We start from the raw sequence: 27,197 nt of genomic DNA, 5'->3' as shown, positions 1-27,197 counted from the left end.
CTGATGCTCAGTAGAAGCACAAGGTTTTCCAGGCACCAAGCATATAATTCATAATTCATAACATGGTATTATATTGACATAAACCATGTGTTTTTTTCTCACAGAGTGTATTATTATTTAATTATATCCATTAAGAGCTGTATTATAAGACATATGACTCAGCTCTTTATGGTCTGGTTGTGTTCTGACATGACACATGGCCCTCCAGTGAGGCCTGAAATCACTGGGAGGAATTGAGGATTGATTCTATTGATCCAGGCAGCTTTCATCATGAATAATAATATGACTCTCGGGAACTGTCCCCCTCTTACTGACAGCTGTCACAGTGCTTTGTTCTACACTAATTTGTAGATGAAAAACCAGAGGTCTCCTTATAGGGAATTCCACCCACCCACATGAAATTGTGACTATATTTTTTTATTTTCTTCAGTTCTATTTTCTGTGATTGGTGGTTTTAGCCGGTTATTAAGTAGGGTTTCATTCTTATATATATATATATATATATATATATATATATATATATATATATATATATATATATATATATATATATATATATATATATATATATATTTTTTTTTTTTTTTTTTATAAGCACTGTTGCATATTTTTAAAGCTAGATTTCCTAGAAAGCTGGATTCCGCTTTAAAACTAAAGAAAGTAGCTTGTTCCAAAGTAACCGTCAACTGTTTTCAGAGGTTTAGTGGTTTCCTCTTAGTGCTAAACTGTTGCTATGTGGTTGCTATGGTGTTTCTAGGTCTTTGTTATGGTGCTAAAAGCTGGTTGATATAGTATGCCACAGTTTTTCTATAGTGTTGCTAGCTGGTGGATATACAAATCTAGGTGGTTTCTATGGTTTTACTAACCAGTGGCTTTGGTATTCCAGGTGGTCTTTATAGCGTTGCTATCTGGTGGCTGTGGTATTCCAGGTGGTTGCTGTGGTGTTGTTATTCTATTTGCTATAGTATGCCAGATGGTTTCTATGGTGGTGCTAGCTAATGGATATATGGAATTTCAAGTGGTATTCTATTGTATTGCTATATGGTTGCTATAGTATACCATGCGGTTTATTAGTGTTGCTAACCAGTGGCTTTGGTATTCCAGGTGGTTGATATGGTGTTGTTAATTGGTGGCTATGTTACTATCTGTGGTTATTGTAATGTTACTAGCTGGTGGCTATGATATTCCAGATGGTTTCTATGGTGTTGCTAGCTGGTTATATGGCATTCCAAGTGGTTTCTGTAGTGTTGCTTGCTGGTTATACCAGCTATAGAATACCATGTGGTTTATTAATGTTGCTAACCGGTTGCTTTGGTATTCCAGGTGGTTGCTATGATGTTGTTAACTGGTGGATATGGTATTATAGGCGGTTACTATAATGTTGCTAGCTAGTGGCTATGATATCCCAGGTGGTTTATAAGCTGCGTTTATCTGATTGCTATAGTATTCCAAGTGGTTTCTATGGTGTTCCTAGCTGATGGAGATATGAAATTCCAGGTGGTGACTATGGTGTTGCTAGCTGGTTGCTATGGTATGCCAGGTGGGTATGCCATCCTATTATTAGGGTTTCCTTAATCATTCCAGTAGCTTGTGTAAGATGTTGCTGGATGAATGCTACTGTACACTTTACAGGCAGTTGCTTTGATTTTGGTAAATGGTAGCTAGAGTGTTGGTTACTAGGTAGTTTGCTAGTAACTATGGTTGCCATGGTATCCCAGAGGGTTGTTATTGCATCACATTAATTTGAATTTCAAACCAAACCATCCTAGGTCACTATAACATAAAGTAAAGCTTTGTTTGGATGTTAATGATGTAAATCTGTCCACAGAGGAGCCTTATAATGACACGCTGTCCTCTCTGAACGACACTGACCTGTACGGTGGTGAGTCCCGACCTGACCTCAGCAGCTCATCTTCCCCTGACCTCAGCAGCTCTAGTGTCACTTCCACTGTTCTAACAGGAATAGCGCTTCTGCTGCTAACCGCTAACCCCTGGGAACTGTTAAATACTAAAGGATGTTCTGAGTTTGGGTAGAAAAAAAGCCAGATTCTGGCCAGCTGTCCGGATTTGTACCTAAACAGATGCCGGCTTTATGAGTCTCCAGGGTTTCTGGACCATCATCATCTCAATCCAAGAAGCTCTTCACCACTGGAGGCACCCTGGTAACCCTGTGCACCCATCAGTATTCACCCAGAACCACCTCCAGCACTGTGGAGTACACTGGGGGTGGCGGAGACATGTCACAGGGTTGCAGAACATGTGTTCCTGGCACTTCCACAGCCTAATCCTCCAGGCCTGCTCCTCCTGTAACAATAGGCCTCCTCCCTCTGTTCACAGGCTAGGCTAATAACCCCAGGCTATGCTAATCTCACTTCTTTGTGTGTTTGTGTGTGTGTGTGTGTGTGTGTGTGTGTGTGTGTGTGTGTGTGTGTGTGTGTGTGTGTTTGTAGCGCAATTGCTGCCAACTCTGACATTTTCTTCACGTTTTTCTTGTCAAAGTCTCTTGAAAACAGGGATAACAGTGTGTTTGTAACTAATCCATGTGTGTACCACCCATACAGGTGCATCTCAAAAAAAAATTATATCATTAAAAAGTTACTTTATTTTAGTAGTTCAGTTCAAAATGTGAAACTCATTTATTATATAGATGTATTACACACAAAGTGATCTGTTTTAAAAAGGTTTATGAATTATATTGTTAATTTTTATGGCTTGCAGCCAATGAAAACCCAAAAATCATTGTCTCAGAAAAATAGAATATTATATAAGACCAATTGGTACCAGTGTGGGCAGTGTGCCAAGTCCTGCTGGAAAATAAAATCTGCATCTCCATAAAAGTTGTCAGCAGAGGGAAGCATGAAGTGCTGTAAGATTTTGTGGGAAAACAAAACTGCACTGACTTTAGACTTGATAATAAAACACAGTGGATCAACACCAGCAGATGACATGTCTCTCTAAACCATCACTGATCATCAGTAAATTTAGCATTTCATTTGTAAATCAAGGGATCAGAGTCTGGAGGAAGAGTGGAGAGACACACAGTACAATCTGCTTGAGGTTTTCATAATATTCTTCTGTAATATTATATAATATCTTATATAATATTCAAATTTACTGAGACACTGATTTTTGGGTTTTCATTGGCTGTAAGCCATAAAAGAAATGCACACTTAAAATAGATCATTCTGTGTATAATACATCTAATATATGAGTTTCACATTTTGAACTTTTCAATATTATTCTTATTTTTTTTTGGATGCACCTGTATTTCATCATGTTTATTCAACTTTGCTATATTCGCTACATGTGTGTTCTCTATATTACAATGTACACTGTACTTTAAGGCTAGATAAGTTACATTTACTTTAGTAATTCAAGGAAATCCATTAATTAATTAAGTTAAAAAAAAACTTTTTTTTTTTTTTGTAAATAATTGAATTAACCCATTAACAGGCCATGTCCTATATATGGGCTACATGTGTAGGTAATACAAAACCCTTTTCGTCTTCAGTAAATTAGGCTATTCACATGCTGAAAACTTAAAGTGTTTTGGAGACTCCTACAGGACACTGAGAGAAGTTCCCTGCCTCTTCACTCTCTACTTCCCTTAAGAATTTCAGATCACTAAGAGGAATTAACCTCAAATTCTGCATGTTCGAAAATAAACATAAAATATAAACAGGTTTACTTAATTATCCTTAAATATTTTCTATTACAATTACTGTTAGTATTGTCAGTAATGTTTCTTATCAAATATGAAACCCTTTTATGTAATGCTTGAATAGAAATCCTCAAGATTAAGGCATGTAATATCAGGCACATTTTTTTTTACTATTCAGTAACTAATAGCTTATAGTCTGTATGTCTTTCTGTGTGTCTAACCTGCTGTTTATTCTATATATGTGTATTTTGAGCGGTAAACTATCCAAATCTAAACTAATCTTCTGTTCTTCACAGCGCGGAATATTCCAGAATTTGCTCCCAGCTTCCTCTCTCCGTCTGGACTCCACAGCTCCAAGATGGTTCTCCGTGGAGAAGAGCTTCTTTTAGAGTGTATAGCTGCAGGAGTGTAAGTTACACAGAAATGTCTGTGTGTGCTGTCCAGTAAATAACAAGAATCTCCGTTTTTGTACATTTTTAGTTTACTACATAATAATTTGAACACACAAACCCTTACACTTGTGTTACAATTTCTGGACCAATGGAAATGGACCAATAGAAATTCTTCAAAAGCACCTGAAATAAACTATTTTACATTGACCTACATTAAAATGTTTTATTCCTGTGTCTCCTGTAAAGTTGACATTTTGGAGATACATGCTTTTAATTGGACAAAAATGATATACATCACAGTTAAAAAAGTCATTTTCAATGTAATGAGAATCTAGACTCTGTTCTTTATAATCAAATAGAAATGGGTAATATTTTATAATAAGGGTGCATTAATTACTATTACTTATGACACAATGTCTTAACTGACAATACTTAAAACATTATTAACCATTGCAATATAATATACATAATGTCTCATTCATTATTATTTACAGCATTCTTAAGCATACAAATTAGCAATGTTTATTAGTGTCTTAACTAGTCCCAATTAATAACTAGTTGAGACATTATTTGGCCGTTTAACGATTTTAATACTGTTGTAACTACTTTTATTTTACTCTTATTGTAAAACTGTAAAACTGATTCTTTACATTGTGTCTACATTTTATAATGATTGGACCAATAGAAACTGAAAGTTAAATTTTTTAAGAGATTGTTTTTTGGCAACTATGATATTGATGCTGTATAGTAAAAAACATGTATCTTCATTTTTGTTAATTTTTTAGTTTACTGCATAATTTGAACACACAAACTTTTCCTTACACTGTATCAAATTTTCTTAATAAATGGACTAATAGAAATTCTCCAAAATTACCTGAAATAAACTCTTTTACATTGACTTGTTTTGGTGATACATGCTTTTAAATGCACAGCGAAGATTTTTTTTCCTATTTCTTAATAGTCAAATAGAAATGCTCCAAATGACCTGTAATTATGGAAGCCACGTTAAAAATATAATAGCCATTTTTGAGAATTATCCCTGTTATAAACGTGTCCACATCTCACCTGCAGCCCGACTCCTGGCATCAAGTGGTTTAAGAAGGGTGGGGATCTGCCGGAGAGGAAGGTGAAGTTTGAGAGCTTTAATAAAACTCTGCGGATCGTGTCGGTGTCGGAGGAGGATTCTGGGGAATATGTCTGCATGGCCAGTAATAAGATCGGCAGCATCCGCCACTCCATCTCCGTCCAGGTCAAAGGTCGGTGTCAAAGCGAATTTTACTTACTTTGTAAGATCTACATTGCTGTTAAAAATTGTTTGAGCCCTTTATGATTTCTTATTTTTTGCATTTTTGTCACTCTTAAATGTTTTAGATCATCAAACTAATGTAAATATTAGTCAAAGGCAACATATTTAAACCCAAAATCAAGAAATAGGACCTAAAATAGGACCTGCCTGGCAAAGTGGAGTAGACCAAAAGATACTAAATCATGCCAATATCCAAAAAATTCAGAACAAATGAGAAAGAAAGTAATTGTGATCTATCAGTGTGGAAAAGCTTATAAAGTCATTTCTAAAGTTTTGGGACTCCAGTGAACCACAGTGAGAGCCATTATCTACAAACAGTGAAAACACAAAAAAAGCAGTGGTGAACCTTCCCAGGAGTGGCCGGTGGACCAAAATTACCTTGAGAGTGCAGCAACATCTCATCCAAGAGGTGACAAAAGACCCCACAACAACATCCAAAAAAGTCAGGCCTCGATTGCCTCAGTTACGGTCAGCGTTTATGACTCCACCATTAAAAAGAGAGTAGGGAAAAATGGTCTGCATGGTACAGTGTACAGCCAATTTCATCTTTTTACCTTTTTACGAGTTAATGACATGGCAGTGGTCTGCATGCAAGCAGTGCAAAAAAAGAAAACCACTGCTGAGCAAAAAGATAATTAAGGCTCATTCGTCTATATTTTGCGAGAAAACATCTTGATAATGTCCAAAACTTTTGGGAGAATACTCTCTGGACCAACGAGACAAAAGTTTAACTTTTTGGAAGGGGTATCCTATTATCTATTATATCTGGTTAAAAATAAGTGAAGTGGTAAGAAATCATGAAGGAGGCAAACACTTTTTCAAACCACTGTATATCTAGATGTATATGATCAGAAATGTTTGATTATATTTGTATTAAATCCCTGTTTCCTTGTTTCCCTGTGTATATAGCTGCTCCCTATTGGCTCCATAAGCCAACCAACCTGGTGCTTGCCCCGGGTGAGAACGGGCAGCTGGTATGCCTGGCCAGCGGGAACCCCAAACCCACCATCGAGTGGCTGGTGAACGGAGAGACGATCCAGAGTGAGTTCACCTCATAACCTAATATACTCAACAAAATACAGGACGTGTACAGGTGGTACATTACTGGGCCTGTTAAAATAATTATGTTTTTGAATGATACAGAGCCCCTGAAGGGACGTGTTTTTTCGTAAAAAGTGGTGGGCACCACATACTTAGTAGTGAGCACCACATACTAAGTGGTGAGCACCAGATAATGGTAGCTAGCAAGCTATAGTTTAAACTGGCATATGTTCCACAGTGAAATAATGTTGTTAGTTAGCTATGTAAGCTAATGTTAACTATATTTTTAGTGTGAAATGTTTTAGCTAACGTTAGCTATGTTAGCTAATGTTAACTACTTTATTTCAGTGGGGAAGGTTTTAGCTAATGTTAGCTATGTTAGCTAATGTTAACTCCTTTATTTTAGTGAGTTATGTTTTAGCTAATGTTAACTAACGTTACTTTATTTCAGTGTGGAAAGTTTTAGCTAATGTTAACTACTTTATTTTAGTAGGGAATGTTTTAGCTAATGTTAGCTATGTTAGCTAATGTTAACTCCTTTATTACAGTGGGGAGCGTTTAAGCTAATGTTAGCTAGGTTAGCTAATGTTAACTCCTTTATTTTAGTGAGTTATGTTTTAGCTAATGTTAACTAACGTTACTTTATTTTAGTGTGGAATATTTTAGCTAACATTAGCTATGTTAGATAATGTTAACTACTTTATTTCAGTGGGGAATGTTATAGCTAACGTTAGCTAGGTTAGGGTGTCCCAAACTGTATCCAAATGGACAAAAACTTCTCCATACAGCCACAAACCTCTGTAAATGACCCAAAAGTAAAAATAAAACAATAATAAAACATATTATATATTTTTAATCAGGTTTAAACTGTATTTAAATTGGGCCTGCAGAAAGAAAAAAAAAACATGGAATAAGAAGTGTGTCCAAACTCTAAAAGTTCTGCCACAGAGTAATGTCACTGATATAATCATATTATATTTGTATAACAATGCATGTTTGAGTGTCCTGGTTAATAATCTCTGCCTGTGTTTGTTTTTTTGTTTTTGTAACTTCAGGTTCGCTTCCGAACCCGAGCAGGGAGGTGGTTGGCGATGCAATCATTTTCAACTCTGTGCAGATTGGCAGCAGTGCTGTGTACCAGTGCAACGCCTCAAATGAACACGGATACCTGCTGGTGAACGCTTTCGTCAGCATACTAGGTAAAAAAATGCTGATCTGTGTACTTTATTTTCTGTAGTTTTCTGTAGTTCTGTAGTATGTGTGCGAGGGCTCTGTGATATTAATAAAAATTGATTTATCAATATCTTTTAGAGAAATTGGGATATACAAGGCTATATGATATGATGAAAAGACTGACTGTGTAAAGCTGGACCGAGCATCGTCTCTCAAAAGTTAAGCCACCACAGGTCGGGCGCCCCCTGCTGTTCGGTTTCAGAAAGCTGTGTAACCCCACCCATCCCCATAGGTTTCAATGGCAAAACAGACAACTTTCAATCACGTTTTTTCCTAATATACAGTAATTCTACCTCCATTAATTAAATGCAACAGCTAGTGTAACCTCTGCTTATATTGTCAAATTTTTATATCCCCACAGAATTAGTTTTTTTTTTTAACGTTATTCAGCTCTATTCAAAAAGGTGCTGCGTTACACAAAAGGGCTGCGTTACACCTAGCCGGGGTGGGACCAATGACTGTATGGGTGAGACCATAGACTGTGTGAGCTCTGTGGAGGCAGCCCTCAGGGGCGGGTTTATTAAAATGAGTAGGCTGTCTCTCCACAGTCTTTCTCCCTCCTCTGGTCTCTACTGCGCAGACTCGGGTATCAGGATCGCCAACATGGCGGAAGATTTTGGCTTCATTTTCATTGAATGAATGGGAATGAAGACACTGCGTCCATCTTTTTTATAGTTTCTGATGAAAACCTAAGATAAACACCAGAAATATAAGACTCTGTATTTAAATAGCATATATATAATATTAATAATATATTTTTATTAATACATATAAGACAGTTGTACTTTTGGTTGTGTTTCACTGATTCAGGACTGTAAAAAGTACTGTAAAATTAAAGCTAAGAATTTCACTGTAAATGAGCAATAAAATACTGGCAGCAGACGCACTGTAAATTCACTGCATTGTAGATCTCAGCCAGCATTAAGTCCTGCTTTACGGTAACTTGCTCTTATAGTCTACAACAATGTGGCCAAACAGTCAACCATTAATATATAAACTATAACTGTGTATCAATGGGGAATTAACCCCGATAGGAAAAAAGTTTACGATGAGGTGGGAAAGGACACACTCATGATGCAAATTAAGGATGTCAGGGGTCAACAGGGGTCAAATTTAAGATTGGTGCAACATAATAAGAAATGTTAGATTTTTGATTGTGTCTTAGTTGTACAATTTACTTGTAACGCCACAGACGGGAGTCAGACGCTCGCGGTAAAAACAAAACGAGGCTTTATTATAAAGCACGTAAGCTGATAGGGTAGTCCGATAACAGGCGTGGGTCAAAGCCAGAAAAACAACCAAACAAAACATCAGAGCCGAATCACAAACCGAAAACGAAACCATAAAACAGAAGCAGAGTTCAATAAACCAGAAAATCACAAAACAAACAGAACAAAAGGGTAAGGCAGAAACGTAGTCGAAAAAGAACAAAACAAAGGTCATACACGGGTAATATAGACGGAAGAAGAACGCTCAGTATATCGCTGGAAATACAGGGAAAATACCTCGCGACACGCGAGACAAACAGACTGATATTTATACTAAAACTAAATTACAAACACCTGAACACAGTCTAAAATTCCGGTGACGTAGAACGCCCGAGTGAGCCGCGGTTGGCTGAGTCCGAGCGTGTGGTGTTGACAGGGGCATGCTGGGAGGTGTAGTTCCGGACCGGGGATTGTCCATAGACGGGAACGGCAGAGTCAGAGAAAGGAACTACAGAGTCTGTGGCAGGCGTGACATTACTCAAGTATTTTCTCAAAATATGGAGTATACTCAACTTAAACAAAATAAGATGTAGGTTCTATATGTTACTACATTACTGAATAAAATTTCTACATGTGGAATTTTGCATGGACTCCTGGGAAAAGTCGTAAAATAACCAACCGTTTTTTTTCTTTAAATGTTAAATGTTACCTTTAAATGTTACCTGTACCAGGTCTGAATTTAGGTATCATTTATTTTACAGACATGGCACCACGGTTGCTTGGCCCCAAGAACCAGTTGATAAAGGTGATTGAGAACCACCAAGCCTTCTTGGACTGCCCGTTCTTTGGATCGCCTTATCCAGATGTTCGTTGGTGAGCTCCAGACACATTCTTCCTTTAATACACCAGCTAATTTAAATACACTAATCAAAACACCTGACTGTGCTGGAGTAATCTTCTCCAGCTATGGAACTGATGAGCCCTGTTTCACCCCTGTTTTGAGCTAAAAATGTTAATAACTTATGTAATACTGTACGTGTCTCCAAATAGGTTCAAGAATGGCCTTGGCATCGTTCTGGATGGTGTGAAATACAGGCTACATAATAACGGTACTCTGGAGATCAAGCGGGCTCGGCCTGAAGACCAGGGGACGTACACTTTTGTTGCCAGCAACATGCTGGGCAAGGCTGAGGACCAAGTCCGTTTGGAAGTGAAGGGTAAGACATCTAAAATACTGACGTACACTGAAGAAAATGATGCGTAAAATTTACTTAAAAGTTTCACAACTTTCTGCATTTGCTTCTTTTAAGAAAATGTTATTTCCTGTAAATTTAAGTAACTTCAACTCAGTTTCAAGACTTAAATGTTACATAGAGTGAATAAGTTTTTTAGTACATTTGACATATTATTTTTTTCAGTGTAGTGCTGGGAGATAAGACCTCACAGACCCATCCTCCTCTGATCAAAGCTCATTATTAATTATCATATGTTTTGCGCTATAAAGTGCACTTAAAATCCTTTAATTTACTCAAAAATCATCAATGTGCCTCCGGTGCGTCCTATGTATGAATTTTACCAGTCAGGTCATAAGGAGCAGTAAAGCCAGTAAAGCCAGCGTTATACAGAAATTTAGTTTAGTTATTCAGAACCAAGAATTGAGGCTAAAGCAGTATTAGCATTACCCGCTAATCACACTAAGCATTAGTCAGCCCTTTCGCCGTTCAGAGAGAAGTATTTGGGACTGTAGACTTTGTGTTTACCGTGTTACAACAGGCTACGTGGGACAAACCGCTAGCTGATATTGCCCTGGATTACTGAAACACTCAGAGTTTCTCAATGTAGCGATGCATGGCAAGCCTTAGTGAAAATTTGGAAATCTAAGCTTACAGTAAATAAACAGAAGCACTTTACTCACCCAAATAAACAGATTTCAGGAGAGAAATCTGTGTAGATTAACACTGAGCGCTCATTTGACTTTAAAATAATTTGTTTTTTAAGATTTACAGGCCAGACAGATAGAGACATTAACTCATTAACTCATAAAATAGTAGACTGTAGGAACCTAACTAAAAGGTGAAGGAGGAGCCAGAAGGTAACATAGACATGAAAGCAGTGTACTGTTCAACGTTAAGGGTATTAATGCGGGGTTTTTTTCCATTTCTTTGCAGAACCAACACGAATTACTCGGATCCCAGAGCACCTGTCTGCCAATCGTGGAAGCCTGGCCCGCTTTGAGTGCAAAATCAAACACGACCATACCCTCCCTGTCACCGTCAGCTGGCTTAAAGATGACAAGCCGCTCCATTTTGGTTGGATGTATGAAAAAAGCAGATTTCTTATTCTACAGCTCCTTGTGTCACAGCTAATGTCACCGTATGTGCATTTTGAGTCTAACTGATATCTTTGGTTGATTTAGGAGCAAGTATAAGAAAGACGAGGAGTCGATGTCAATACCCAACATCAACAGCGATGACGAGGGCACCTACACATGCACAGTTTCTACAGAGCTGGACCAGGATTCTGCCTCTGCCCGCCTTATAGTTTTAGGTACACTGCCATATACATACACACACATACACACAAACCAGTCAAAAGTGTGGGCACTATTTTTTAATTTAATTTATTTTCTACATTGTAGATTAATATTAAAGACATGAAAACAATTAAGGAGCACATTTGGAATGATGTAGAGTAAATAAAAGAGTAAAAAAAGTGTTTGTCCTCCACATTAATCCTCTGACGTAAACCTGATCAACTGAGATTAGTGATTTGAGATGGATGAGCTGGAACTTCACATCATGAAGAAAAAGCAGCAACTATTGTTCAGCCCCTCCAGGAACTCCTTTAATCAAGACGCTATGAAAACTATTCCAGGTGACTCTACCTTATGAAGACACTGAGCTTAAAATACTAATACCAAGCTGAATGAATGTGGCTACTTAGAAGAATCTAAAGTATAAAACATATTCTGCTTATGTAAAGCATATTTTTGTTTACAGGATAATTCTTCATGTGTTCCTGTATCGCTTAAATGTAGTCTTTTTTTAATTAAAGTTACAATGTAAAAAATCATAAAGACGAAAAAAAAAAAACCTCACGCAGGCCAGACTAAGGACAGACACTCGCAGATAAAAACGACAGAGTTTATTATAATAGAGACTGGGTGCACAAGAGTAGTGGGGGACAGGCAAGGCCAGTAATAAAATGGCAGCAAATGGCAGTACACGGTACACAGTAAATCCAGCAAAAAAAAGGGGAGAAGGAGGAGGAGTCAAAAAATACAAAAACGGCAAAGTCGGCAACAGGTAATCAATAGAAAGGGCAAGGCAAAAGGCAAAAGATAATAAATGCTAATACAAAAAAGGGTTAGTAATGAGGTAGACAAAAACAAGGAAACGCATCCTAGAAGATCTAGGAAAACTACATTCAATGCTCAGCAATGAACTGAGCAAACAAAGGGGTATATATACTAGGGAGGACAGGTGGAGCCAATTAGTAACTCGGAGAGCGGGAACACTGTATTATCATTATATGATTAGTGGAGCCAGGGAAGTCCCGAACTGCCCAAACTTTTGACTGGTACTGTATGCTCTCACAGACCTGACACACATTCAGAACAACTTACAGTACTTTGTTTACACAATGTTCAACCTCTTAATTTGATGATAACTCACTTAACTCACCTTAAAATTCTGGATATTACCATGTATAACTGTATACATGATCAATATCAGCGATGTTTACATACATGTAAATTGTGTATGTACTGTACTTCCTGTAGTACTTCAGAAACGCTGTATCTGGGTTTTGTTTTATTCTGTTTCATAGATTACTCTGTACTGTTTACTGTGTGGAATATAATATAGTGCATGTGTGTGTAAATCTATAATCTGTGGTCTGTTGGTACTATTGGTACTTTTGGTACTTGGTTTTGCTGTGCAGTTTGGACCTCCTCTTATCTTTAATCACTAATAGACTGACTAACCATTAACCTTTCGCCTTTGACCTCACAGAGGATGATTCCCTGTCTCCCTCAAATCCTAGTGCCTTTGCAGGTAATGTCTCCTCCCACTTAGCTTTCTTGTTATTATTTCTCTGTTTGTTTGTGTTATGGCTACATTTTGACTAATTGTGTCTAATACAGCTTTTAAAAAAATGAAATGACTGACTGATCACATGATTCACATGATTCACTTTGTAATACATACACTACCCATTTTTGTTCTCTTTATTTTTTGCCATTTAAGCTCTTCTAAAATCTAGTGTCTTTTTAGTATTATAAATGATATTTTGTTATATAATATTTAAAATTGGTTAACAGCTTACAGCTGGTAAGTAGCAATGGAAATAAACTGAGTTTTGGAAATGGAGTTTCACACTTACCCACAGCACATTCACACTTTCATCACAACTAGAAAAAGACACAGAAATACAGAGAACTCTGTAACTAGTAAAAAAAAGGATTTTCTTTAGCGAAATTACAGAAGAAGTCATAGAGCGATTGAGCCAGTAAGTACTGATTCATACACCTTTAAAAGTCTCTGGCTGACCCACATGACAACTGCTCAGATGTTTTTAAACTTTTGACTGGTAGCGTATGTACAAATTACAAATAGAAATGCCAAATTGTGCCACTGGTACTGTCCCATAATAAATCTCACTTCACACTATGAATTTGCTAAAATACATTATAATAACACATGTACTGTATTTCCGCCAGACCGTCCTGATCCTCCTCAGGACCTAGAGCTGTCCGACCTATCAGCACGCTCCGTGCGTCTCACCTGGGTCCCCGGTAACGAAAACAACAGTCCTGTCACAGGTAGGGTGTATGTGTAATTAGTGTATGTAGCAATTTTAGAGTATAATTATAGTTTTTAATACTGTGTTATTGTCTCTTTTGCTTTAGAATTCCTGGTCCAGTATGAAGAGGACCGGTGGAAACCTGGTGAATGGCAGAACCTGTCCAGTTACGCTGGAAACCAGAACTCGGTGAACCTGCAGCTGTCTCCTTTTGTGAACTACCAGTTCAGAGTCATCGCCATCAACAAAGTGGGCCAGAGCCGCCCCAGCCGCCCCTCTGCTCGGTACCAGACCAGTGGATCTCGTAAGTGACTGAGGGCAAGGCAGACATAAAGTTTGGGAAAAAAATAAGAGACCACTTAAAAATGATTATTTTCTTTGATTTAAACAAATTGAAACCCTCTGGAATATAATCAAGAGGAAGATGGAGGATCACAAGCCATCAAACAAAACTGAACTGCTTCAATTTTTGAGCAAGAAGTGGCATAAGATCACTCAAAAGTAATGTGAAAGACTGGTGGAGGAAAACATGCCAAGATGCATGAAAACTATGATTAAACCATGATGTTTGAATGTATGTATAGCATGGGTGATAATTAATAATTCTATGCTTTTAGCACCCGATGTTGCCCCCAGTGGCCTTAAAGGATGGGGCACCAGGAAAAACAACATGGAGATCTCTTGGCAGGTAATTAATACACCATACGGATAAAAAAGTATTGTGACACTTTTCTGCCTCTGTAACTGTAACTGCCTCTACTGTCCAAACTACATTTTGGAGATCAAGAATTCTAACCTGCAGCTAAGAATAAACAATCAACTTAAAGGGGAGGAGCCACAGACTAACATTGTACACAATATATAATCAGATATGTGGCTGCAGCTCATTTATCTATCATTTATCTTTAGGCTCAGCTTTATATGCTCATTGCCTGAATTATATCTTTAGGGGGGAAATATCATTTTTGGAATCTTGGGCGTCCCTGTGGATGTAAAAAACGCAAATTAAGATTTTGACTTGTGATAACAAGCTGAACATTTGAATCCGGTGTTTTACTGCAAAAAAAGCACCCAAAACATGCAGGGTAGGATCAGAGATGATATGGAACCACTGCTATATACTGAACATAGTGAGAATATTGGATTGGATTTAACTTTATTGATCCCACATCGGAGAAATTCACTTGTTACAGCAGCACGAAAAATATTAAGCATATAGAAAAGCATATGTAAAAGACAATAAAACAATAAATACTAGTATATAAGAAAATACATAAACAAACAAAAATAAATGAATAAATAAACAAATAACAAAATATTGCATGCACACATAAATTTAAATATATATGTCCTATGAAAAACACATCTCCATTCTTGTCGATTTATGGTTTACTAGTTTTTTAGTTTACTAAATAATTTGAACAGACAAACTGTCCCTTACACTGTGCCACAATTTTTTGATAAATGGACCAATAGAAACTCTTCAAAAATGACCTGAAATTAACTGTTTTTACATTGACTTCCATTGAAAGTTTACAAGTTTTTTTCTCTCTTTTGTAAAGTTGCTGTTTTGGAGATAAGTGTTTTTCATTGGACAGCGACGATATACACATATACATTGTAACGTTTTTTTTTTCTTTTCAAGTTAAATAAATAAAAAAAAAAAAATACATATAAAAATAACGTATAGTAAGGTATGAAAACCAAAAATGTGGTTTGTTGCCTGAGGGCCTGACACTATTCTATATAGGGTTAAATGAAAATTGTACATTTTACACAAGAGAGGTTAACAAGTGAGGTTAAGAATCATGTACAAAATATTAAAATAAGCCTTTTATATCAGATCAGGACATCTACCGCTATATGGATTGCCTACTCAACATTTTCCAGTGACTTGATGGTGTGAATAAATATTTGGGAATTCTTTGATAAAGTTTTCATATACATCATGTATTGTTAATGTCTGGTGTCAAATCTATGCTTCCAGCCCTTACTGGATACTCAGAGGAACGGGCCTGAATTACGGTATGTTGTGTCATGGAGGCGTAAAGACCATGAGGAGGAGTGGAACAACGTCACCACTACCAGTACAAAGTACGTGGTCAGTGACACTGAGACCTACGTGCCCTACGAGATCAAAATCCAGGCCATCAACGACTTCGGACGAGGTCCGGAATCCAACGTAGTCATTGGCTACTCTGGGGAAGACAGTAAGTAGCAGCATTCATATTTGGATTCATCCTCATTTACCCTTAATGTACTGATAAATCCGAGTGTTTCACTCTTTTGTATTTTATATTTTACTTCCATTTATTTCCTTGTTTTTTTAGAGCCCTCTGCTGCCCCGGCTGATCTCAGGGTGCCGAAGGCCGACAGTACCAAAGTGAACGTGCACTGGGTCCCGGTGGAGCCCAGCTCCATCCATGGAGAGTTTAAAGAGTACAGAGTGAGTGTCTATATTTCAGTGAACCTAATTCATCATTAAAATGATGTGCCTCAGCTGCCGGAGCCCTGAGACAGCACAATTAACCTTGCTCTCTCTGGGTGGGTAGATGGCACTCTTTACCCTCATCACTCCAAAGGGTGATGTCGATCAGCACGAGGCGTCTGTGTGCTGATGTATTGGAACCGAGTCGCTGTGCTTTCCTCCAAGTGCACTGTGATGCTATTCAGCAATGCTGCATCTGCAGCAGTTCAAAAAGATACGGAGTCTGACTTCACATGTATCGGAGGAGGCATGTGCTGGTCTTCACTTTCCTTATGTTGAGGCATCATTAGTGATGGGGGATATACAGCTGACTAGCAGGTAAATAGGAGGTACAATTGGTGAGAAAATTTGGGAGAAAAACGGGATAAAATTAGAAATAGTGTTTTTCGGTTGCAGTGGTTGTTAGGTGTAATGTTGTATAAAAACAGACACAGACACAAACCAAACACAGTTTCAGGGTTCTTGCGGGTCCTGAAAAAGTCTTAAAATGTCTTAAATAAACATCCGGGTAATTAAGATCTAAAAATGTCTTTAATGTACTGTAAATTTCCCGTAGGTATTACATTTTCAGTGGGAAAACTGGCATTAAATGTTTTATCTCTTAACATTATTCATTTTGCTCGTTGTCTTTTTTATTGTCACTTTGCTTTTTATAGTATCACATCTGAACTTCACACTTTTATTTGCAAATTAATTAGAAATGTATGAAGCATGAAATTTAACCAAAAAAATCCATTTTGAATCAAATCGGGACCTTGTGAATTGGAATCGAATCGAACTGGGAAATCAGTGATGATACCCACCCCTAAACGTGAGTTTTGGCGGCGGTAACTTAAAAGTACTCCATAAAGTAACTAAGTTACTTTTTAAATTGTGATCAGTAATAAGTTTCCTTTTTAAAAGTAACTATGCCTTCACTGCATATGACAGACACACGCAGACACAAAACACAGTGTTTATTTAAGGGGTGAAGCACACAGGAATCAGCAAAAATAAACAACATACCAGGAATAGTCAGGTGGTCCAGGTCATACACAGTAAATCCAATAATAATAGCAAATAGGCAAAAGAGAGGTACAAAAAGGCAAAAACTGTCAGCAACTAGGTAATCAATAGTATGATGAACAAACAGGAATGAGGGGTATAATAGTGCATCTTCAAAAATTAGATTATCATTGAAAAGTTACTTTATTTCAGTAAATCAGTTCAAAAACATGTGAAATTACACAAAGAGCGGTCTATTTAAGGAGTTTATTTAATTTATTGTTGATGATTACAAACCTTCCATGATTGTGGACACTTCACAGTAGACCTCACGCAGCTTGCACTGTGTGTGCCAGAAAATCTTACTAAGCACTGCATGCTTCCCTCTGCTGACAACTTTTATTGACATGAGGATTTCATTTTCCAGCAGGACTTAGCAGTGAAAAAATACACTCACCTAAAGTAGTAGATGCCATGCTTTAAAGATGCCTGGAAAACTTTTTTAAACTCGGCCGAACTTAGCTTATATATATTGCATATATACCCCACTAGCCCCGCCCCTCCAACTCATTAGACACCACAACATACATACCTCTCACACACACACACACACACACACACAGCTCACACAATACATAAATGGCCAGTTTCAATCTGCAACCACATCTCCACAACCACCAGATGGCAGTCATAGTCCATTCCATATGATTACTCTATCATTTATTTTTTGGCTCTTGTCATGTCTTGTCTTGAATTGTTTATTCTACAGTCTCAGTGCAGAATCCTAAGACTCATGCCAGAATCATTCAGACCAGATTAAAGGTTCTCCACAGTCCTAATGTTCTAACTCTCCTGCCTGTGTTCTCAGCTGTACTACCGGCGGGAGGCCAGCCTGGCCAAGGGCGTCAAGGTGACCAAAGAGAAGAAGACGAAAGGCTTCTACAGTGACGTGTCCCAGAACTCCGGCATCCTGACCGACCTGGTTCCCTACAGCAGATACAGCATGTACATGGTTGTCGCCAACAACAAGTTTGAAGGGCCCCACAGTAAAACTGTGGATTTCGAAACCAAGGAAGGAGGTAGGATTTGATTACGTTTACTTCTCTCTCTCTATTATTTAGCTCTACTGTTGATTTGGGTTTATAGTAGTGGTGTCAATCAATTAAAAAATGTAATCTGATTAATCACAGCAAAATTCGGTGATTAACTGCGATTAATCGCATTTTGTTTTCTTTAGACGCAGATTTTTATAGTGTATATATAAATGTAAATAAAAGAATGAGTGTAAGAAATGTAAAATGCAATTATATGTATATTAGTGGTGTCAATTAAAATTATAGTATACACTTGTTTGTTTGAGGAGAGATAAAATAAACGTAGGGTGATGGAATAAAGAATGCATGATAAATTGGATTGTAAGGACTTTTGAATTTGAACTTAATTTGCTGAGTATAAAAATCTCAGGGATGAGGAGCAGGACAGGAAAGCAGGGTTCTGTGTGTATGTGTGCATGCGTGTGCATGTGTGTGTGTGTGTGTGTGTGTGTGAGTGAGAGAGAGAGAGATTGAGTGAGAGAGGCAGAGAGAGAGAGAGAAATAGAAAGAGAAAAATAGAGAGAGAGAAACAAAGCTCTCTAACTGGGTCTGAGCTGGAAAACTAAACCGGAGAGCGCACTGTTCAATCTGTGCCAGAAACAAATCGTGGCATTGGGTGGGGGTGGGGCAGATTACGGCTGAAGTAGGGGTCAAACATAGGGCCCTAATTAACAAAAATAGTAATGCGTTACTGATACCAAATTAACAGCAAGTTTTAACGCTTTAACGCTGACAGCCCTAATTTACATATAAGAATTTAGAACATACCAGAATTCAGTTTTAAACAGTTACGTTTTAAAAAGTATTTACCCACCTTTTTTTGACGATTACAATTGGGGCCTATTATACACCCTGCGCAAGGTGTGTCAGGATGCTCATTGCTATCTTACACCATACCAACAGTCTATTCAAACTCTATGTGCCTGTTTCGTTTAAATAGCAACAGTGCTTGTGAATATATCTACGCCGATGGCCGTGGTGGTTAAGGTGTGTTAAGATAAATTTCTAGTGTATCACTGTCTGGGCAACGAAAAAACACAGGTGCCCCACTGACTGTTTAAAATCTAGACTGACGTCAGCCGTCAACCGTTGGCAGTGAATTGTCAACACAGACGCATCCTCAGTGCCCCACTTTAAATGGAGGCGTTGGACACATCCTTGTAGCTGCGCCATTGAATTAGCAGTCCACATGGCAAGTGATGCACTAATTGATTTATTTCACTTTATGTCCAAAATACACAAATAAAAACATATCATTAAAAAAATATATTTTTTAAATGTTTTGAACCAAGCCAGATGTATTTTTTTTCGGTGCCCAGTTGACAGCTGGCCTATAGATTGCTAAAATAGGGTGCATAGGTTTTAACAGCAATGCTTTTAAAGCATCAGTCCCTACCATTTTTTGTTTTAAATTGAAAGCAGTAGCATCCCTCTATTGGGAGGGGCAAAAAATTTGAATTAATGGTATGAATGTACTGTCTCGATCATCCCTGCAACATGTGTAGGGCTGGTAGGTTTATAAGATGTAATTGCTCCCTACATTTAACAGTTTATCAGAAATTAGCAAAATAAACAAAACAATAAACTCAAACAACCAGCAATTAATTTACTTTCATCTGCAATAAAAGTACTCTTCAATATACTGTGTGCAATTACACATTCTCACCAGAGATGTACAGACTGTTGCTTTAATAGATAATGATATATGAATTTGACATTTGTTATGATTGGCTGTTTTGTTAAACTGAAAAAGGCTTAAAAACGTGTATTAATCTTACAATAACTGAGCACTTCAGTATTACCTATTCTGCTATTGATTTAAAATGCTGCTATCCAAAAGAAAACCTTAGCAAGTGAAATCCTCTTAAATCTAGTGTTTATCTCATTGTTGTAATTTCTCATTGTTATATTGTTGTAATAATAATAATAATAATAATAATAATAATAATTGTATGTGTTACTTACTAGTTAATAAAACACACATTTAAAAAAGATAAACTATTTAGAAAATGCTACAGTAATCTGAATAAAATAGTTACATTTATTTAGATATATTGTAAGATACTGATGTTTTGCACTGATTAATGAGATTTTGATTTTGTATCTGTTCTTAGTGCCAGGAGCTCCGAAGTTCTTCAAGATTGTTCAGAGGAACACAGAGACCATTCACCTGGAGTGGGATAAGCCTGTGGAGCCAAACGGCATTCTGATCGGGTACACTCTCAAGTACAACACAGGTCTGCTCACATTTTCCTACTTATTAATAAACCATCTATAAACCATTTCTAAGGGTAGTCTTATTTTAAAGTGGTACCTAATTATTTAATATTTTAAGTGTATTTAACTTGATTGATCAATGGTTAATGGTTGATGCCCTTTCTCTGTATCTAAACTGCATTATTTCTGGATCCTCTAGTTAACGGGACGCAGGTGGGCGGTCAGCAGGTCCAAAGCTTTTTTGCCAACGAGACGGAGCACACCATCCATCTGCCGGACCGCTTCACTCGCTACAAGTTCTACCTGTCCGCCCGGACGCAGGTGGGGTCTGGAGAGGTGTACGCCGAGGAGTCACCTCACTTCGCTAATGAAGGTGAGCCGTTATATACAGGGTGTGTATCACCGCCTGTACACGTGTCACTCTGCCGTGACGTAAAGTTAGATAGAGGTGCTCGTGTTTACGCAGATATTGAGGGAAACTGGAAATGCTATAAAGAAAAGCATGAGCCAGAGAAATTAGTGATTCAACCAGGCAAGGCAAATAATAATAATAATAAACTTAATAATAATAATAGTATGATAAAACTCAGATATTGAATAAATCATGTACTATTAATAAAAATAGCAATAAAAAAATCACCCAGCAAACAGGAGGCTGTGGTTAGTGTGCAGCAACAAAAACAAATCAACAATGAAACTGAAACACCTGTCATTTTAGTGTGGGAGATTTCATGGCTAAATTGGAGCAGCCTGGTGGCCAAACTTCATTAATTGCACATTGCACCAGTAAGAGCAGAGTGTAAAGGTTCAATTAGCAGGGTAAGAGCACAGTTTTGCTCAAAATATTGCAATGCACACAACATTATGGGTGACATACCAGAGTTCAAAAGAGGACAAATTGTTGGTGCACGTCTTGCTGCCACATCTGTGACCAAGACAGCAAGTCTTTGTGATGTATCAAGAGCCACGGTATCCAGGGTAATGTCAGCACACCACCAAGAAGGACGAACCACATCCAACAGGATTAACTGTGGACGCAAGAGGAAGCTGTCTGAAAGGGATGTTCGGGTGCTAACCCGGATTGTATCCAAAAAACATAAAACCATGACTGCCCAAATCACGACAGAATTCAATGTGCACCTCAACTTTACTGTTTCCACCAGAACTGTCCGTCTAGACAATACATTATTGTGGTCTTAAACCAGGTGTTTCAGTTTTATTGTCCAACCCCTGTATATATATATCTCATTATATTGAATTATATTGAGTTTTGTAGTATATTATATGATATAGTTCAGCCTGTAAGCATGCGGTTAAAACATTACCATCTGACACTAAATAAAGCACTGCTTTCATTTCAAATATTAAACTTACAATGTTGAATTCACAATATCCTAAAATTGGAATCAGCCTTGCTGTATCAAAATGAAACAGAAACAGTATTGTTTATTGTGTCAGACTGTATTCTGAATTTTGTGAATCATTACACTCTAAAAGTGTGATATTTCATTTGTAAGATAGAGATTTGTCTGATTTTTCTGGAAATGAAAATGAAATAGAAATACTTTATTTCAATGCATAAGCTTTTGCATCAGGTTATACTCAATATGGATCTAAGCATTACAGATTTTCATAAAAGCAATATGTATTGTTATAAATAATGGTTATGGGTGAAATGATCTTCTAACCTTAATGTAAAATGTCATTAGCCAGAATTGCATTAAGGATATATTTGTACTGGTCATGTAATAAGTCAGAATAGATTCATAGATCTGTAAATAGGATTCCGATATTATTACTACAAAATAGTTTATAGCTGATATCAGAAATTAAGGATTCATCTAGTAAAAACTGCACAACCAAGTTCTGTAATTTGAGTTTAGACTTTAGATATCTTGACAGTATTTTGACAGTAATCTGAACTGATGTATTAACATGCGCTTCATAATATGATAACGGCAGAACATTAGAGTTTATTATTTTGACAGAGTTTACATGATACATCAGACAATAATCAGATTTTTGCTTTGCAGTCAGACAGTAATCTCACAGAAAAAAACATGCATTAGCATCCCATAATAATGGGATTTTATTACACATCAAGCTCCAATATGAACATGAAAATGATTTAAATCCTTCAGTTTCAGCATCGCTCTGAAAGTGTTTGGACGGCATCTCTCTGTGGGTGTTGCAGTTTGTTTGCACTCATTCGCATGATAAGAAATCTGAGAATACTCTGGTTTTTTTACATGAACTGAGAAATCTGATTACTCGGCTAAAATCCTGCTCTTTTAATCAGATTTCTTAATCAGACCTCACTCTGATCCAAGATATCCGAGTATGCTGTTTACAGGAGTACTTGAATAATCAGATAACTGCAGTAAATCTGATTATAATCGGAATATGGCATCACTTGTGTAATTTTAGGATAAACAGCTTATCATACAGTGTCGCAGTCTTGTTGTGTCTGTGGTTCTTTCTGTCGTTTCTTTGTCTGTCTGTCTCTCTGTCTTTGTGAGAGTATGCTTTGTCTGCCTCTCGTTCTCTTTTTTCTCGCTGTCTTCTTTCTCCCTCTTTCTCCCTTTTTCTCGTTTCTTGTCATTTTGTGGTTCTAACTCTTGTCTTGGTTTTCTCTCCGAGCTTCTTGTTTTTTTCTTTTGTTTGTTTGTTTTGTTTTAGTCGGTCTGCTCTGACCATTTTCCTCCTTATCCTCCTGTCTCTCTCTCTCTCTCTCTCTCTCTTTTTCTCCCTGGGTGTGAAAGAAGACTTTATCACTTCAGGTACTGAAGCTTGCCTGACAGCACAATGCTTGCCTGTCTGTCTGTCTCACTGTCCGTCTGTCTGTCTGTTTGTCCTGTGCGATAGTGCAGTTTGGCTCTCATCATTGAATAAGAGTTTAAATGAAATATTACGTTTTTTTTATATTATTTATTAATAAATTAACCTTAATACAGTGTTTTATATTCATTTGAATTAGTTTCAGTTAAGCTCAAATAAAACAGAAAGTGAAAAGTCCAGTAATATAACTCTAACTTCTGTATCTTTCAGCTTGTCCAGAAATGCATGTGTAAAGCGTGTCCTTTAGGGTTGGCTTAAAGTGCATTACACCTTGATGAATTCTTACATAATGCTGCTATAATAAGCCCAATTATGGAAAATCAATGTAACTACTAATTCCCCAGGATGTCACAAAGTGCATCTCATTTGCATATCTCCACATATTACCTATTAGATTAGCTCCACCCGTTTAATAAACAATTTGCTATAATGCTTCTGCTTTAAGTGCTTATTGATTGAGATTAATACAGGACGTTCAATATGTATTAAGACAGTTATTGTACCACAGTAATAAAATAAAACTATAAAATAAAACATCCTATGGAATCAATATTGTACTAAAGATATATTGATATTAAATATGTCAAATTGCTAGACAGCAGCAGACTATGGTATAACATGGAACTTGTTTTACATAATTATTTATAATTTTCTTAATGGAGCTTAGTTATGAAGTGATCTAAACTGCACTGTCTACTCATGGTTAATGTCTTCCTGTCTGTCTGTCTGTCTGTCTGTCTGTCTGTCCCGGTCCATATCACTGTGTGCTTTCAGGGATGGGACAGTTTACTGCTCTGCTTACTGGTGTTAGTTACAGCTGTTACACTTTATTCACAGTTTGATTCAACTTAAAAGCTTCAGTTATAACTGAAGAGGTACTTTCACAAATGGGTTCAAACTGATTTTTAGATAAGTATCTACGTACAAAAATATCTATAATATGTCTTTTCTTTCCCCATTTCTTATCATTTGACCTCCGATCCCTGACGGCACCTTGCCACCTTTGCCTTGGCATCCCTTCCTGTCACAAGACCTGTTCAGCCTGTACCAGCATGCAGTTCTGATTTCACTACTAACCCTTAGAAGAGAGGTGTTATTATTTTTATTTTTCTGTATTATTTGAATATTATTAGGAAGTAAATGCATAGTTAGTTATGCAAAACTTTACATTTACAAGTGGCAAAAAAGTGGAATTAATTTAAGTGGCAGTCATTTTTCTCTTCATGATTTATACAAAGTACCAGGTGGTATCAGGTGAAAGATTAAGATCCATAATGTCTTTATAAAGGATCTGTATAGAGTTTCACATACATAAGTCCTATTGGAATTAGGATTAGTTTCACATGAGAAGGTGGCGTATTGTTTTAAACATTTTATAAATTCAAGTTTTAATTTAAATGTAATTACCGTATGTATTTAAAATTTAAGACATTAAAAAATCTCAGCATAAATTAGACTATTAATTAAGCGCTGATGCCAACTCAAACAGGGGAGGTGCTCTCAGTATTTTCTCCTGTTACACCTCAGTTTATTTGCACGCCTTGTGGCTGTGCCGTTTGAATAGCAGCAGAGCTTGTGAATATATCTACGCTGATGCGTGGTGGTCTGGAAATGTGGTGTATTTAGGTAAATTTGTGGCATATTGCTATCTTGGCTATGAGAAACATATGTGCACCACTGACTGAAAAAAAAGTGTGACACAATAGTAAACAGAATACAAAATAAATTAAGATTGCTGTTCCAGTAAATTACTTGCTCATGCAACTTTACTGTGTTAGCACCCGGCCAGTTTCCGCTGATAAGAAGCGCAGAGGCGCTGCACCAAGCTCCGCAAGGTGTACTTTTCCCGTCGTTACGATAGCAAAGACACACTTAACAGTACATTTCCTTAAATCACTGGTGACGGCTTACCTTAAGATTGCTAAAATAGGAACCGAAATAATTATTACCAGAGTTTTTAATGATTTTATTTCCGTTCAAACTAATGCATCGTGTGGGTCGTTTTAATGATTAGCAAATTATTGGCTACTCTGCAATGCTGCATCAGCAACTGTTCAAAAAGAGGTGGTAGCTGACTATACGTGTATCGGAGGAGGCATGTGCTAGTCTTTACCCTCCTGGTGTCGGGGCATCACTAGTGATGGGAGGGTCCTAAGGAGTGGGTTGAGTAATTGGCCTTGTAAAATGGGGAGAAAATGGGATACAATTTAGAAATAAAATTAATAAGTAAAAAAAAAAAAAACGAAATAAGGCTTATGTCACAGAGCATTTTCTTCAGCCCGACCCGACCAGGCCTGAGGAAAGTGATGGATATCTCAGCCCGTCTTGGCCCGTGTTCAGGTTGGGCACCTAAACTATGCCAAGCTCAGACAACACAACATTTTTGTCTCTCACGATATTCACTATGTTAGATTAAGCAGTCATCTTCATTTCGTGTCTTACTCTGGGAACTGGTAACACTATACATTAGTCACCGACCAATCGTCTTCAATCACTTCCTTGTGTGAGTTTGTAGGTCATTGTGGAGGAGCAGCAAAAAAAATCAGCACCAGGGAGCATGTCGCGGGACATGTCAAACTAGGTGATAAAATACAAAAAATTCTAACATGCTAGTCTTTTTACAGGATGGTCTGCTTTTGACTGTCATACTACACAGACCTTTGTTGCTCCTGACACTGAAATTTCGATTTGACACTGCCAATTTGTCGGCTCTGAATAATCTGCGTAGTCTGATCTGGGCATTAGTCATTGTGTAAAGTAGCCTATAGCTCATGTTATGACAATGTAGCTACTTATTTTCAAACATAAGCTCCTCCCATCTCAGTCATTTATACTGATATATCTTATTCTATATGAATCAGTCATTGATTTTATAGACGTCCCGTAGTAAATTGACATTACTCCACCTCTCTATGTAAAACTAATTCCATATTCCGTCCCAATATAACTGATACTTCTAAGGGTTACAGAAAGTACTTAGGAATCTTCATGACGTGATGGCACCTTAATGTTTGAGAAAAAGTTTGAGATATCTTGTGGTAACCTCTGTTGCCTGGCAACAAGAAGGTAAACGAGAAAACAAGAGTAGAAAAAAAATTACCCTGGAAGAGTTCTGGAGTAATATGGATTGCAATGAACCTGAACTGGTTTGTGTGGAAGAGCGTAGTTTGGTTTCCTATCACCTCGAGGTCTGAGCATGCGTCCTGAAGCTTCCGGTTGAGAAGTTTAGGACATATCCATTTGTCACGTTGATGCCGATTCACGAGCAGGCTGCTGGCTCCTCAGCACTTTTCATTCACTGCCCGCACCATCCACCGCTTCTGCTTGCGCTTATTCACCACCTTTCTTATTTTGCTTTGGCTTGTTTGCCGCTAGGCCACTCCCGGTTTCAACTGAGGGGATAGTACAGGTAAGAGCGTTCCAGGCTGCTTGCTGATTGGCCGTTCAGAATGAACAGCTTACCTGCACTGGGTCTTGTAGAAGGCAGCTAACTCCTGGTTTGGCAAGGTTTACTTGGGCATAACCTTGGGCACTGGGTGGTTCTGCCCCTGCTGGCTTTTGTTTCCCATCACACATCACAGTCTCATCGTCTGCCTGTCCGTCAGTTCTGCAGAAATGCTTTTTTGGGGGTTCCTGTGCATGTTTTATTTATAAGGTTCTGGTTCTGTGAAGTGGAGCTTTATCTGGTAAGGACTACGGGTGAAGACGTGCAGGTATACGATGTTGTTTAAATATAATAGTATGAAGTAATACTGAAGGTCCTATATGGTTGTAATCCACTGTATGGTGGTGGATGTGTGTTTTTTCCGCTGATGGATTTCCCACAATCCCATATCATTCCAAGTGATCGCCACAATTTAATATCAAGTAAGGAATGGATATTAAATGCAGATGACCACATGGGGGCAGTGTTGTATCATATGAACACCATT

General features: G+C 37.5%; 1 protein-coding gene across 11 annotated transcripts in view; it reads left to right on the top strand.

The window, feature by feature from the left end:
- nfasca (neurofascin homolog (chicken) a) overlaps positions 1–27,197 on the top strand; it is a 204,459-nt gene that overhangs the window by 132,783 nt on the left and 44,479 nt on the right. For 4 of the 11 annotated variants that reach the window (XM_049471606.1, XM_049471609.1, XM_049471605.1 and 1 more), the window contains 19 exons: positions 1,829–1,882; positions 3,958–4,069; positions 5,125–5,309; positions 6,269–6,400; positions 7,456–7,599; positions 9,603–9,714; positions 9,892–10,058; positions 11,010–11,157; positions 11,258–11,388; positions 12,855–12,896; positions 13,562–13,663; positions 13,751–13,948; positions 14,262–14,332; positions 15,632–15,854; positions 15,975–16,090; positions 17,985–18,195; positions 20,325–20,447; positions 20,627–20,800; positions 23,190–23,207. In XM_049471606.1, coding sequence (XP_049327563.1) covers positions 1,829–1,882; positions 3,958–4,069; positions 5,125–5,309; positions 6,269–6,400; positions 7,456–7,599; positions 9,603–9,714; positions 9,892–10,058; positions 11,010–11,157; positions 11,258–11,388; positions 12,855–12,896; positions 13,562–13,663; positions 13,751–13,948; positions 14,262–14,332; positions 15,632–15,854; positions 15,975–16,090; positions 17,985–18,195; positions 20,325–20,447; positions 20,627–20,800; positions 23,190–23,207 — 2,463 coding nt within the window. Of the gene's footprint in view, positions 1–1,828; positions 1,883–3,957; positions 4,070–5,124; positions 5,310–6,268; positions 6,401–7,455; positions 7,600–9,602; positions 9,715–9,891; positions 10,059–11,009; positions 11,158–11,257; positions 11,389–12,854; positions 12,897–13,561; positions 13,664–13,750; positions 13,949–14,261; positions 14,333–15,631; positions 15,855–15,974; positions 16,091–17,984; positions 18,196–20,324; positions 20,448–20,626; positions 20,801–23,189; positions 23,247–27,197 lie in introns of all 11 variants that reach the window. The other 7 variants (XM_049471608.1, XM_049471613.1, XM_049471615.1 and 4 more) reach the window with 6 other exon arrangements.

The sequence above is a fragment of the Astyanax mexicanus genome, chromosome 24 (assembly GCF_023375975.1).
Source record: "Astyanax mexicanus isolate ESR-SI-001 chromosome 24, AstMex3_surface, whole genome shotgun sequence".
In the NCBI taxonomy this organism is placed as follows: domain Eukaryota; kingdom Metazoa; phylum Chordata; class Actinopteri; order Characiformes; family Acestrorhamphidae; genus Astyanax; species Astyanax mexicanus.
The sequence above is the reverse complement of the archived record's forward strand: the minus strand, read 5'-3'. Positions and strand labels throughout refer to the sequence as shown.